Here is a 14516-nt window from a genome sequence, read left to right as displayed (position 1 = left end):
TTTTTTTTTTTTCTTCTTCTCGATGAAAATAGCTCAGACGCAGCTGTCAAGCAGCGGTGACACACTCGGGGCACGTGTCACTAATGTGTCTCACCTTTGCAGTCTCTGCAATTTCTTGAATTCCCTTGTTGCTGACTTGTCTTATTATAGGAGTGATTAGGCCTCGGTCGGTTGCCACGGCGATGGAGATGTCAATGGACTCCAACTTGCTGGGGCCTTCTCCATTCCATGTGACATTCACCTCAGGCAGTTGCTGGGGGTAGAAAGGAGGATGCCATTAGAGTGATCTGTTCAGAAGACCAGATAATTTAAGTGAGCGCAATACAAAAGCTAAAATGTGGATGCAAAGATTGTAATCTTTTGGCTTTATAATGGATATGACCATTTTTCTACATTAACAAATTACCATAAAGGCAACATTGTCATTATAGTGAATTTACAGCCCTTTTTGCAGGGTATAAACTAGTGTGCTCACTTTAATGTAACTTACCCTTATCAATGTGTGTTAATGTTTTAAAATGCTTGTTTCTTAGTACAGTTTGCAGATATCTATACACATGGGGGCAACTCTGCTTCTCTCCTCTCATTGCAACTTTTAGTCAGATCTGTCAAGGATGAAAATCAGACCCCATCTATAAGGCTAGTTGAGCACACCTAAACACTCATTAAAGCAAATCTGTGGCAGAGCTATGGACATTCAAATATTTATGTATTCTGAATGAGCACTGGTTGAGCTTTGAAACAAATTCTCACTGACCTCTGTAGCTGCAGGCACTGTGGAGCAATTCATCCTTAAATTTCACACCAGAAGCACTGAAGTAATTCAAGTCAGGCCACTCAGAAGCCCAGCTACTTCATCTAACAGTGACTTGGCAGTTAAGAACACCCTGTCAGCCCTCACTCAACCCCCCAACTCCACTCCAGCCCCCATCCCAGACAGCAGTGGCTAAACAGCTTAACTTTCCCTGTTCATCCCCACCCAGTGGTGGCTCAGCAGCTCAGCCCACCCTGCTTCTCCTCCTAGAAGTGAATGGGAGGCTTAGCTCACCCTGTGTCCCCCTCAAAGTAGTGACTTGACAGTTCAGCTCTCCTTACTCCTCCTTTCAAGTAGTGACCTGACAGCTAAGCAAACCATACTACCCAATCCCAGCAGACACTCAGACGTTCTCCTCACCCTGCTTCTCCTCCTAGAAGTGACTGGGAAGCTCAGCTCACCCAGCTTTCCCCTGCCAGAAATAACTTGGCAGCTTTGCTCCTCCTTCCTAGTAGTGACCTGGCAGCTTAGCTCACCCTGCTCTTCCCTACCAGCAGTAACTCAGTAGTCTACTGTCTTTGTAACCTCTAAAGTATAGATGGGGGGGGAGAAAGAGAGAGGGGGGGGAGAAAGAGAGATGGGGGGGAGAAAGAGAGAGGGGGGGGAGAAAGAGAGGGGGGGAAGAGAGAGGGGGGGAGAAAGAGAGAAAGGGGGGAGGCGGGAGAGAGAGGGGGGGAGGGGGGAGAGAGAGGGGGGGAGGGGAGAGAGAGAGGGAGGGAGGGGGGAAGAGAGGGAGGGAGGGGGGAAGAGAGGGGGGAGGGGGGGGAGAGAGAGGGGGGGAGGGGGAGAGAGAGAGGGGGAGAGAGAGAGGGGGAGAGAGAGAGGGGGAGAGAGAGAGGGGGAGAGAGAGAGGGGGAGAGAGAGGGGGGGAGAGAGAGGGGGGGAGAGAGAGAGGGGGAGAGAGAGGGGGGGAGAGAGAGAGGGGGAGAGAGAGGGGGGAGAGAGAGAGGGGGAGAGAGAGGGGGGGGAGGGGGAGAGAGAGAGGGGAGGGGGAGAGAGAGGGGGGAGAGAGGGGGGGAAGGGGAGGGGGGAGAGAGGGGGGAGGGGGAGAGGGGGGAAGGGGAGGGGGGAGAGAGGGGGGAAGGGGAGGGGGGAGAGAGGGGGGGAGGGGGAGAGAGGGGGGAGGGGGAGAGGGGGGGGAGGGGGAGAGAGAGAGGGGGGGAGAGAGAGGGGGGGAGAGAGAGGGGGGGAGAGGGGGGAAGGGGAGGGGGGAAGAAAGAAAGGGGGGAAGGGGAGGGGGGAAGAAAGAAAGGGGGGGAGAGGCAAAGGGGGGGAGAGGCAAAGGGGGGGAGAGGCAAAGGGGGGGAGAGGCAAAGGGGGGGAGAGGCAAAGGGGGGGAGAGGCAAAGGGGGGAGAGAGGCAAAGAGGGGGGAGAGAGGCAAAGAGGGGGGAGAGAGGCAAAGAGGGGGGAGAGAGGCAAAGAGGGGGGAGAGAGGCAAAGAGGGGGGAGAGAGGCAAAGAGGGGGGAGAGAGGCAAAGAGGGGGGAGAGGCAAAGAGGGGGGAGAGAGGCAAAGAGGGGGGAGAGAAGCAAAGAGGGGGGGAGAGAAGCAAAGAGGGGGGAGAGAAGCAAAGAGGGGGGAGAGAAGCAAAGAGGGGGGAGAGAAGCAAAGAGGGGGAGAGGGAGAGAGAAGCAAAGAGGGGGAGAGGGAGGCAAAGAGGGGGAGAGGGAGAGAGAGGCAAAGAGGGGGAGAGGGAGAGAGAAGCAAAGAGGGGGAGAGGGAGAGAGAAGCAAAGAGGGGGAGAGGGCGGGAGGGAGGGAGAGGGCAGGAGGGAGACAGAGGGCGGGAGGGCGAGGGCGGGAGGAAGAGGGAGGGTGGGAGGGAGAGGGAGGGAGAGGGAGGGAGGGAGAGGGAGGGAGAGGGAGGGAGGGAGGAAGAGAGGCTTATAGGTCTTCACTGTGAAACTTGAGGATAATTTGATCCACAGTGTCTGCAACAACAGAGGTCACTGAGATCCACTTTCACAGCTCATTTACTATGGAAGAATATGTAAATACTTGAATGTCCAAAGTTTGGCCAGAGACTTGCTTTAAGCAAAGTGGCTAATCACAGTAGCTGATATCAGATGAGTGCTAGAGAGGAAATTGATGTGATTCAGGAGGGTTATGTCACATTTTAACAATTCCTTTACTGGTGGCAACTTCCCAGTAACAGGATCGCTATAGAGCACTTTCCTACCCCCTACTGTGTCGCTCCCTTGCTGGCTGAAATTTACAAGCTGATCTCTTTTACATGCATATCTAAAGAGAAGAAAATGTTCATACTTTCCCTTTAAAGCAGCTTGTAAGTCAGACTTCCAGCGTATTATGTGGAAATTTGATTTTACAAGCACTCTGAGCAGGATGCCTTAGACACAGATCTACTTCCTCTCCTATACAAAACATGGCATATGGGTAAATCCCTGTCTGGAACGTCTGTGATACAGTAACAGGAGAGGGGACCGAGCTCTGCTTACACAAAGCCAGCGAGTGGAACAAAAGAGCAAGTCATCCGGAACTCCCCGAAGATTAACTTCTACAAACTAAAACAACGGCAGAAGGAATACATTTGTTTCCCGTAGACTGTGAAATGCCCCGTGTCAGTAAAATGAATTTTCCTATCCAGTACACACAACGGAGAAGGCGTTCTGTACTGGCAGACATGAGCAGGCTGTTAAGCTGTTGGCTGGAAGGGGGGGGGGCGAAGAGGACTCAGCCGTTGCTCATACACACAGAAGTTCTGCTCAAGGAGAATCTGCTGGGATTGGGGAGCACAACATGTGCCGACTGGCGGAGATTTATTAACCACCTGTGGCCGTACATGTCCACTGCAGACATATACAACAGGGCAAAGGTGATAGTCACGTTATGGTTATCAGTTTTCAGGCACCATAAGGCCAAAGGTTGGTGGACACATGACCATGATACCTACTATATGGCCAGAGTTTGTAGACATCCCTCCAAATGTTTGAGTTAAGGTTTTTCAAGTGAAGAGAACTATTAACACTACAGCACGCAAAAGACATTTTAGTCAATTGAGAACTTTCAAACTTGTAGCAACAGTTTGGGAAAAGTCCAGGGGGTGGTTTGATGAGTCTGGCATGGCCATACTGTGGCTGTACTCCATGTCCTTTGCAGTCTTATAAACAGGGCAAAGGTGACGGTCTAGTTATTATTATTATACAGTATTTATATAGCGCAAAAAGGTATTCTCAGCGCTGTACATTGTAGTGGGGGACAGAACATGAGACAATACAATACACGAGAGGGTCAAGGGCCCTGCTCTTTCGAGCTTACAATCTAGGAGGGAGGGGATAGTGGCACAGGAGGAAGTGGCTGTGGGGGATGGAGTGGTATGAGGAGATCGGCTGTTAGGTGAGGGTGGGGTAGGCTTCCCTGAAGAGATGGGTTTTCAGGGTGCGCCTAAAGGTGATGAGGGTAGGTGACAGTCTGATGGATTGGGGTAGTGACTTCCAGAGGATGGGGGAAGTCCTGGAGAAGTCCTGCAGTCGGGCGTGGGAGGTGGAGACCAGGGAGCTAGAAAGTAGGAGGTCTTGTGAGGAGCGAAGATTACGGGTAGGGTGGTATTTGGGTATCAGGTCGGTGAGATAGTTTGGGGCAGTGTTATGAATGGCTTTGTATGTCTGTGTTAGTAGTTTGAATTTAATGCGTTGGGCAATCGGGAGCCAATGGAGGGAATGACAGAGGGGGGTGGCAGATGCGGAGTGGTTGGTAAGGTGGATGAGTCTGGCCGCTGAGTTCAGGATAGACTGAAGCGGGGATAGTCTGCGGCGAGGCAGGCCGGTGAGAAGGGAGTTGCAGTAGTCCAGACGTGAGATAATAAGGGAGTGTACGAGTTGTTTAGTAGTGTCTGGGGTTAGGAACGAACGTATTTTGGAGATGTTGCGGAGGTGGAGCCTGCATGAGTTTGCCAACAATTGGACATGGGGTTGGATGGACAGGTTTGAGTCCACAGTGACACCTAGGACTTTGGCTTGTGGGGTGGGACTGATGGTGGCGTTGTCGGTCATGATGGAGAGGGTGGGGGGGAGGGGGGCACGGGCTGGGGGGAAAATCAGGAGCTCGGTTTTGGAAAGGTTCAATCTGAGGAAATGGAGCGACATCCAGTCTGATATGTCGTTCAGTAGGTGGGTGATACGGGCGGAGACTGGAGGGGTGGAGAGGTAAATTAGTTATGGTTATCAAACAGTTTTCCGGCACTATAAGGCCAAAGGTTGGTGGACGCAAGACCATGACACTTAATACAACAGCATGCAAAGACATTTTGTGAGCTTTCAACCTTGTAGCAACAGGAACGTCAAAGGGGAAGTTTGACATGTCTGGCATGGATGAATGCAAGTGGCCTGCACACAGCCCTCAACTCTACTGAACAACTTATTCTTCCAGCATGACTGTGCCCCTGTGCACATTAAACACACGGTTTGATGAGTTTGGTGTGGAGAAACGTGGGTGTCCTGCACAGATCCCTGGTCTCAATACTGAATACTGAATACTTTACCCTTCAAAGATGACTGTGCTTCTGTACACAAAGTCAGATCCATAGATACATGGCTTGAGGAGTTTGGGGTGGAGAAGCACAAATGGCTTGCACAGACTCCTGACCCCAACCCCAGTAAACTCCTTTAGAATGAACTGGAAGGCTGACTGCAAACCAGGTCTTCTCATTCAACATGACTCCACACGTTCCTTTGCTTGAATGGGCAAAGGTTGCAGCAGAACCACTTCACATTCATTGAAAACCATCCCAGAAGAGTGAAGGCGGTTATGGACACAGAGGGGGGCAATTCTGTATTATTGGATGGGTTTAGAATGAGATATCAAACAAACTTGAACAGGTGGCCTCAAACTTGACCAGCAGCTAACTTCAGATGCACCGCAGAAACATATTGCATTGAAAAATGTTGACGGGTGCGCTTTAAAGGATACCACCAATCACGTGATCATTAGATAATATATTTTACAGTGAAGCAGAAAAGAAGGGGTTAAGGTGACTGATGTAATATTTACTGTAAAGTGACTCCACACAATTAGTGCTGCTGCCAATGCATCACACTTGGCCCTGTTCACACACTGCCCGCCCGTGTACAGTACGTGTTGCAATCTCTCCTATCACAGGGAGTTGGCATTGCCAAGTATAAATTCACTAATAGGTTGACTCCCAATCTGCTAGTGCCTGTGATGTGGATATTACTTACTACTTTCAGCAGGAAGAGATCACCATAGCTACAAGTCAATTTAACCACTTGCCTACAGGGCACTTATACCCCCTTCCTGCCAATGCCAATTTCCAGCGCTGTTGCACTTTGAGTGACAATTGCGCGGTCATGCAACACTGTACCCATATGAAATTTTATCATTTTTTTGTGACAGATAGAGCTTTCTTTTGGTGGTATTTAATCACCTCTGGGTTTTTTATTTTTTCTTAAACAAACCAAAAATCACTGAAAATTTTGAAAAAAAGTTTTTTCTTAGTATTTGTTATAAAATTTTCTAAATAAGTGATTTTTCTCCTTCACTGATGTGCGCTAATGAGGCTGCAGAGATGGGCACTGATAGGCTGCACTGATGGACACTGATAGGTGGCACTAATGAGGAGCCACTGATGGGCATTGACAGGCATCACTGATGGGCCCTGAAAGGCAGCATTTATATATGGCACTGATAGGTGGCACTGACTTGCCCTGTTAGATGGCACTGATAGGCAGCACTGACAGGTGGTACTGAAAGGCAGCTCAGATGGGCACTGAAATGTGGCACTGATAGGTGGCATGGATGAGCACTGAGAGCTGGCACTGATGGACACTGACAGGTGGCACTGATGGACACTGACAGGTGGCGCTGCTGGGGCTACACAGATCATCAGGGCACACTGATCATCAGTGCACTGATGATCTGTGTACATGTCCCCTCCGAGGAATGCAGATTACCGGCTCTCCTCTCGAGCTGTCAGCGTGACAGTTCGCGGGGAGAGAAATACCGATAACAGGCATTTCCCTGTTTACATGTGATCAGCTGTGTCTAATCACAGCTGATCACATGACCGAGCCGACATCTTCGGCACTTTCCGTGGATCCGAGGGACACAGCGCACCGCCGATCGCCATGCTGCATGCTCCGGGAGCTGCGCATGCGTGGTTAGAATGGGAGGACGTCATATGACGTCCTCCCAGAATGAGAGAACCATCTTGCGTCCGTCATATTACTATATGGTGGGCAGAAGGCGGTTAAAGGAAACCTGCACTGACAAAATATGAAGTCTGCCATAATGAACCCCTACTGAAAATGCCTGGCTGCCATGCAGAATCCAATGAATGTAATGTCTTCTGGTGCACAGACTAAAAGCAAGTATGTAGACACAACAGCTGTGCTGCGGTAACCCAACACCCAACAGCACATTTCATGAGTGCTGGTGAACTGCATCATAAATGGCATCTCAATGCACCCTAAATGTGTTGTGGTATGCTGCTTTGCAAAAAAAAAAAAAAAGAAGGAGCATGCAACGTTTTTGGCACATCGGGCAGCCAGGTGACTAGTTTCCTTAATGGCAGCTAAGGGTAGCTTCATACTTCTCTCAATATGGGGTTCCTTTAAAGTAGGTGGATACTGCATAAAGCACCCCTCCTACCTTATATACAGGGCCACCTTCACACATTACAGCAGGCATGCTGTGCGTTAAAGCACCACAAAGATGTACACAGGCCCTCAAGAAATCACTGCTTAGTTTTTGATTTAAACTAAAATCCAGGCAAATATAACAGACACAAATGCTTTAGGCTGTGTATTCATTAATACATCCTTAAAGGATAAGTTCACCTTTTGGAACATGTTACAAGTTCCTCCCGTTTTTAGGGTAGAACATGTAACATGTTCCAGCATTGGCAGCCTCTCCCCCTGATCCCTCCCACCCTGTGACAGCAGGCTGGGGATCCTATCCCCGAACCCGCTGTCACCATTTGAAAATAACGCAACCATGCGGGGCTCATCGTCATTCATTCAGTTTCCTGTGAATGAATGTCTACAACTACCATCAGCCACTGCGGTGGACAGCTTGTAGTTCTCAATGAACTGCGAGGGAGCTGGTGAGTGCTCTTGTGCTCCATTGATTCTTCCTGTTCTCAAATAACTGCCTACCCATACGAGGTATGGGCAGACAGCTATCCTGAGACTGCACTTGGATCTGATGATCGTGGGTGCAATGCTCCGGAGGCTCCTTAGAAAAAATGTGCATTTATTTATTTTGGTTTTTTTTTTAAAGGTGAACTTACCCTTTAAATGTATTTTTTCAAATACAAGCAGTGCAAATACCTGAATTTGATATCAGTCTTGTGCAGAAATCAAATTAGGAGAGAGAGAAGCAGAACAAGGAGTGATACGTTGTGCTGCAGTAAAAAGGGGCACATGCGGACAGGAGGAGATTGCAGAGTGAGCGAGATAAGCTCACCAGGCTACTGCTTTCTCTTTCACTATCCAGTCGAGGGCTGGAAGAGACGAGATCTAGATGTATCATTTAACTGCAGTAGAGAAATATCAGTTCTCCTGCCCTATTAGACAGAATTGTGCCATGTGCTGTGTGAAATACAAATTCTTTAGCAGATAAAAAAGCTCCCATATATGCACTTCACCTGTGTATTCAGGTGTTTGCCTGGAGATCAGCTTTAACATTTTCTTCCTTTTTTTTTGCTCCCCTAAATAACCTGTACTTGGGAGAAATATAGTTATCTACTAAAATGCTAACTGCCTGGCCGCCCGTGGCTTTGATACTATAAAATTAGCCTTTGCAGTTGGGCTGTGCCTGCACTGCAAGTGTTAATTGCTAATTTTGTCTAGTAAAGAGGAGAAACCCTTTGATTACCTGATCTTCTCATCCAGCCTACTATCTGAATGTGGAATGCCCCTTGGCATATTCATGACTATGGACCTTGATGACGTTAGGACCCTACCACTGCTGGGGTGTGGGGGTGAAGCCACTGCGGGGACCATGTAAACAACCTTTTATTCTTTCTCTAAGCGAGCAATTAATATTTATTTCCCCAGACCTGGGCTTTACGTCACTGAGCCAGAACTAGCAAATGGCTGGTTAAATCAAAAGGAGAAAAAAGTCTTTTAAGGCCCTCTTAGTGGGTCTGACTGAAAAAAGAACCTCTGCTGTGGTTAAGCTCCCGTGGGCAATTTTTCAGTACTTCATCGCAAGACCAGCACTGAAGACAGCTACAGTTCTTTCATTAATAGTGCACCTTTAATCATGTATATATTTTGTGCAGCGGGGGGGGTTAGGTTAGGACAAATTTCATTTTTTTTATTTAGTTTTTTCACTTCCTGTATATATATATATATATATATATATATATATATATATATATATATATATAGTTAGAGCATATTCATACAATGTATTTTTGTTCTGAAACTGCAAAGGAACGTGCAAAGGCAGGTATGCTGAACAAGAAAGTTTCAGGCATCCAAACACTTCATCGGGTTCATAAGTTCTGTGTAGGACTTACCAGGAGGAAGGGGGTGGGGGTGGGGATAGGATGGGATGGGGGGGGGGGAAATAGTACTTAAGGCAACGAAGGCCACTTTTGGGGTTCATTCAAACGAGTGATCATACCCAGCCTTCTATCTGAACCGCCGTCTGCTGCATGTGAATCTACCTTGGAGCTGCATGCAGGCAGCTCACAGGAGTGGCTGCAAATACAGCGGCTGCACGGACAAAGTCACATGTCAAAATCAGGCATGTGAGCAGAAGCACAGGACCGAACACACAGGGGTTGATTTACAAAAGGCAAATATACTGAGCACTGCAAGCGAAGTTGCTCTAGATCTGAGGGGAAGCTCTGCTGATTTTTAGCATCCAATCATGTGTAAGAAAAATGCTGTTTTTATTTCCCTGCATGTGTTTAGGTATGTTTTGCAAAGTGAAGGTTTACCTCATTTACTAAGCTCTGGAGCAACTGTACTTGCAGTGAACAGTATATTTGCCTTTAGTAAATCAACCCCATAATGTCTGCTTTTGGATCCGTCCACCAGATCCTGCTAGAATGTTAGACTTTCATGCAGCTGCAGCGTCTGCATTCACTTCTATGGGCTGCCTGCATGCAGCTCTGAGGTGGATTCACACACAGCAGATAGTGGCTCAAAGCAGAGGACGGGTCTGATGACCATCTGAATGAGCCCTTAGGTCCCGATTCTTTTCCTTTTAATGTGGATTACTGCAAAATGAGGTAACGCACAGTATTTGGCAAGCAAGTGGGGTGATAATACATACTAGGGCAGAGAGTGAATGATATGAAATGTTCAGGTGTATTTAGGACGACAGGTAGGAGAAATACATGTCTGATAATCAGCTAATGACATGTTAGAAACTTACTTTGAGGGTTGAAGCTGTGGCTTTGATGATAAAATCATTTACGGAGACTTTTATATTATCTGCAAAAAAAGAGAAAAACAAAAAATGTATCAATCAACCTCTACCGCCATCATTTTAAAGTGTCTTTATTGAAATGATTAGAATCATGTGGCACCTGTTAACTTAATGCTTTCAGAGCCATGTGTTCTGTTCGCTTACCCCCGGTTCACATATATGTGGCCGTGTGGGTCTTGTTTTGCGTGGGCACGAGAGCCAATTCATTTGAATGGACTCCTGTGCCCCGGGACACGCAGGGAAAAAGTCCCTGCACTTCTTCTGAAACCGCAGCCCACACGGGAACCTCGGTTCCCAGTACGGATGTGATTTCCAGTGCGGGCGGCATGCCATTAGAACTGTTGCCCACCTGCGGTTCCGCATTCTTCTGTGCGGGTGGTGCAGTTGCATGGATTTTTGTGCGGATCCGCAGCAGCACCACCCGTACAGATGTGAACCTAGCCTTACCCTTATTAGCCGCTGCAATGGCAGTCTATGGGGCCACCAATTGAGGCAAAGAATTTCATTAAAAAATAGCAAGGACTGGAAATGGAGACTGCACAAAACTTAAGAACTGAACTAATTAGCACCCATGCCATCCCAGAACCATTTTGGGGGACTTGGATCTTTGATAGGACAGCCCAGAGGCAAGTATAATTAATGCATCACCCTTACTTCCCACTGCACTTGCAAGTTCTATTTCCTGGGAAATCCTTTCAGGCTGAACTCCAGGCAGAAACAAAAGACTTAAATCAATGTAGCTCCATAAATATTTAGTTGAAGTGAAAGGAGCACAAGTGCCTGAATTGGACTTGATGTCAGCTTACCATCACTGAGCAGCAAAGCTCAAAAAGAGGCAGAAGCAGCACAAGGAGCTGATCAGTTGTGCAGCAGCACAAGGAACATATTGCTGATAGGAGGAGAGAGCAAAGGGATGAGGGATCATTGATAAAGTCTGCTAACTGAAATGAGATCATATTTGGGTGACCTTGATCAACGTGAACAGATGAAGTTTACTTTAGCAAAGCTCCTCTACCCTTTCAACGCCACACTGTTGTGCATGCAAGGGAAAAAAACTGCTTAACCCCTTGCCCTTCTAAGGATTTACCCCATTTTTTGCGTTATGGCGCTGCGTTAATTTAACTGACAATTGCGTAGTCATGCAACGCTGCACCCAAATTAAATTTACGTCCTTTTTTCCCACAAATTGAGCTTTCTTTAGGTGGCATTTGATCGCTTGTGCATTTTTAATTTTTTGCGCTATAAGCAAAAAAAAAAAGACCGAAAATTGAGAAAAAAAATATATTTTGGACTTTTTGATATTAAACATGTCCTAAAAAATTTTTAAAAAATCAAATTTCATCATAAATTTAGGCCAAAATGTATTTTGCTCCATGTCTTTGCTAAAAATACCCAATACGTGTAAATGAATTGGTTTACGTGAAAGTTATAGCATTTACAAATGGCGGTATAGATAATGGTATTTTTTTCTTTTCTACTAGTAATGGTGGCAATCAGCGACTTTTAGCAGGACTGCGGTGGACATTCTGAACCAACTTGGTGTCAATGACACCCCAGTGACACCAATACAGTGATCAGTGCTAAAAAAAAAAAAAAAAAAAAAAAAAGAAAAAGCACTGCACTGTACTAATGACACTGGGCAGGAAGGGGTTAATGTGAGAGGCGATCAAAGGGGTTAACTGTGTGCTGGGAGTGTTTTACTAGGGGGTGTGTGTTCTTCACTGTAAGCACACTGATTGGGATGGCAGTGTGCTTGAGCTGACAGGCAGGGAAGGATGTCAATTACCGGCTGGGACCCGGTGATTGACATCCGCGGTCGCAAATGGCAGCACGGGTAGAGCGCACGTGCCCCCTACCCGGAAATGCAGAATGACGTATATACACACACACGTGTTTCTGTGCACAGGTGCCACCCTGTAGCAGTATATCTGCTATAGGGTGGCCCTTAAGCGTTTAAATAGATAACGTGACATGAAGATAAGCTTGAGTCAGGTTGGTGACATTTTCAGTTGGTGATCAACTCAAAGAACAATAATAAAATGGGACTTTTTAGGTGCCAAACTTTACAACACAAATATATGTATTACATAAAAATCACTTTTTTTACATATGATTTTATGTAAAAATCAGACAGACATTGTTAAAATCAATGAAACTGGATAAACACAATACATTTGTACCCCAAAACAAACGCATCTACCAGGAAGTGCAGAATCACGTTTATGCAGCCATGGCCAAACGTTTTAATTATTATTATTATACAGTATTTATAAAGCGCCAATAGTTCGCTCAGCGCTGTACATTACAAAGGGGGACAGAACATGTGACAGAACAACAACAATACAATGCAAAACATGGAGGGGATCGAGGGCCCTGCTCTTTCGAGCTTACAATCTAGGAGAATGACACAAATAATAATTTTCACAAAGTCTGCTGCCTCAGTTTTTATGATGACAATTTACATATACCCCAGAATGTTATGGAGATTGATCAGATGATTTGAAATCAATTGCAAAGTCCCTCTTTATCACGAAAATGAACTTAATTAAAAAAAAAATAATTTATTTCCACTGCATTTCAGTGCTGCCACAAAGGACACAGGTGTCAGTGTTGATGAGGACAAGGCTGGAGATCACTCTGTCATGCTGACTGAATTAGAACGACAGACTGGAAGCTTTAAAAAGCCAGTGGCACTCAAAATCATTGTTCTTCCTCTGTTAACCATGGTTACCTGCAAGGAAACATGCAATCATCACTGCTTTGCACACAAAGGGATTCAGAGGCAAGAATATTGCCGCTACTAAGATTGCACCTAAATCAACCATTTATTAGATCATCAAGAACTTCAAGGAGAGAGGTTCAATTGTTGTGAAAAAATTTCAGGGCGGCCACAAAAGTCCAACAAGTGCCCAAACTGTCTTCAAATGTTGATTCAGCTGCAGGATCGGGGCACCACCAGTGAAGAGCTTGATCAGCAATTGCAGCAGGCAGGTGTGAGTGCATTGGCATGCAAATGGAGGTGAAGGCGTTTGGAGGATGGCCTGGTGTCAAGAAGGGCAGCAAAGAAGCCACTTCTCTCCATGAAAAACATCCGGGGCAGACTGATTTTCTGCAAAAGGTACAGGGATTGGACTACTGAGGACTGGAGTAAAGTCATTTTCTCCGATGAATCCCCTTTCTGATTGTTTGGGGCATCTGGAAAAAACCTTGATGAGCGCTACCATCAGTCCTGTGTCATGCCGACAGTAAAGCATCCTGAGATCATTCATGTGTGGGGATGCTTCTCAGCCAAGGGGGTGGGCTCACTCACAATTCTGCCCAAGAACAGAGCCATGAATAAAGAAAGGTCCAAAAACATCCTTCGAAAGCAACTTCCCCCAACCATCCAAGAACAGTTTGGTGATGAATAATGACTTTTCCAGCATGATGGAGCACCTTGCCATAAGGCAAAAATAATAACTAAGTGACTTGGGGAACAAAATATCGAAATGTTGGGTCCATGGACAGGAATCTTCCCAGACTTTAATCCCATTGAGAACATGTGGTCAATTCTGAAGAGGCGGGTAAAAAAAAAAAAAAAAAAAACCTCTACAATTTGACAAACTCCAAGCATTGGGTATGCAAGAATTGGCTGCCATCAGTCAGGATGTGGCCAAGAAATTGACTGACAGCATGCCAGGGCAAATTGTAGAGATCTTGAAAAAGAAGGGTCAACAATGCAAATATTGACTCTCTGCATTAACTTCATGTCATTGTCAATAAAAGCCTTTGACACTTATGAAATGCTTGTAATTATACTTCAGTATCCCATAGAAACATCTGACAAAAAGATCTAAAAACACTGAAGCAGCAGACTTTGTGCAAATGTATATTTGTGTTATTCTCAAAACGTTTGGCCACGGCTGTGCACATGATTCTGCACAGCGCGGCCACCCTGTAGCTGTATATATGCTATGGAGTGGACAGCAATTAGTTAATTTGAGTGGGATCAAAGTTCATTGGAACTGGACAACATGGTAGAAGACGTCCTAACAGGGTAACATGGGAAATGAGACTGATCATTACATATCCAGTATATACAGTGTATATACACAACATACTGTATATGCCATGGCCTCACCCACCAATGCTGACATGCCTTGGATGAAGGTCGAAAACCAGTCCACTCAACATTTACTGTCTGTGCTTATTGCTGCACGGTACACATCTGTGCGCTTACCATTAACCCTTTCCTTGCCAGAGACTGCCGTCCCCCCCCCACAGACGTTAAATGCACATTACAC

The 14516-nt window shown here is 46.4% G+C and overlaps 1 protein-coding gene across 1 annotated transcript in view; it reads right to left on the bottom strand.

The window, feature by feature from the left end:
• Positions 1-46: 46 nt before the first annotated feature.
• Positions 47-14516, bottom strand: part of LOC149434529 (pyruvate dehydrogenase protein X component, mitochondrial-like) — a 137710-nt gene continuing 123240 nt past the window's right edge. Inside the window, exons 8-9 of the mRNA XM_089663681.1 lie at positions 10180-10238; positions 47-253 (exon numbers count right to left, since the gene is read on the bottom strand). Of these exons, the coding sequence (XP_089519807.1) occupies positions 47-253; positions 10180-10238 (266 nt within the window). The remainder of the gene's footprint in view (positions 254-10179; positions 10239-14516) is intronic.

Source organism: Staurois parvus, unplaced genomic scaffold, assembly GCF_062004578.1.
Source record: "Staurois parvus isolate SC_StPar_1 unplaced genomic scaffold, SC_StPar_1.0 ptg001746l, whole genome shotgun sequence".
In the NCBI taxonomy this organism is placed as follows: domain Eukaryota; kingdom Metazoa; phylum Chordata; class Amphibia; order Anura; family Ranidae; genus Staurois; species Staurois parvus.
The sequence above is the reverse complement of the archived record's forward strand: the minus strand, read 5'-3'. Positions and strand labels throughout refer to the sequence as shown.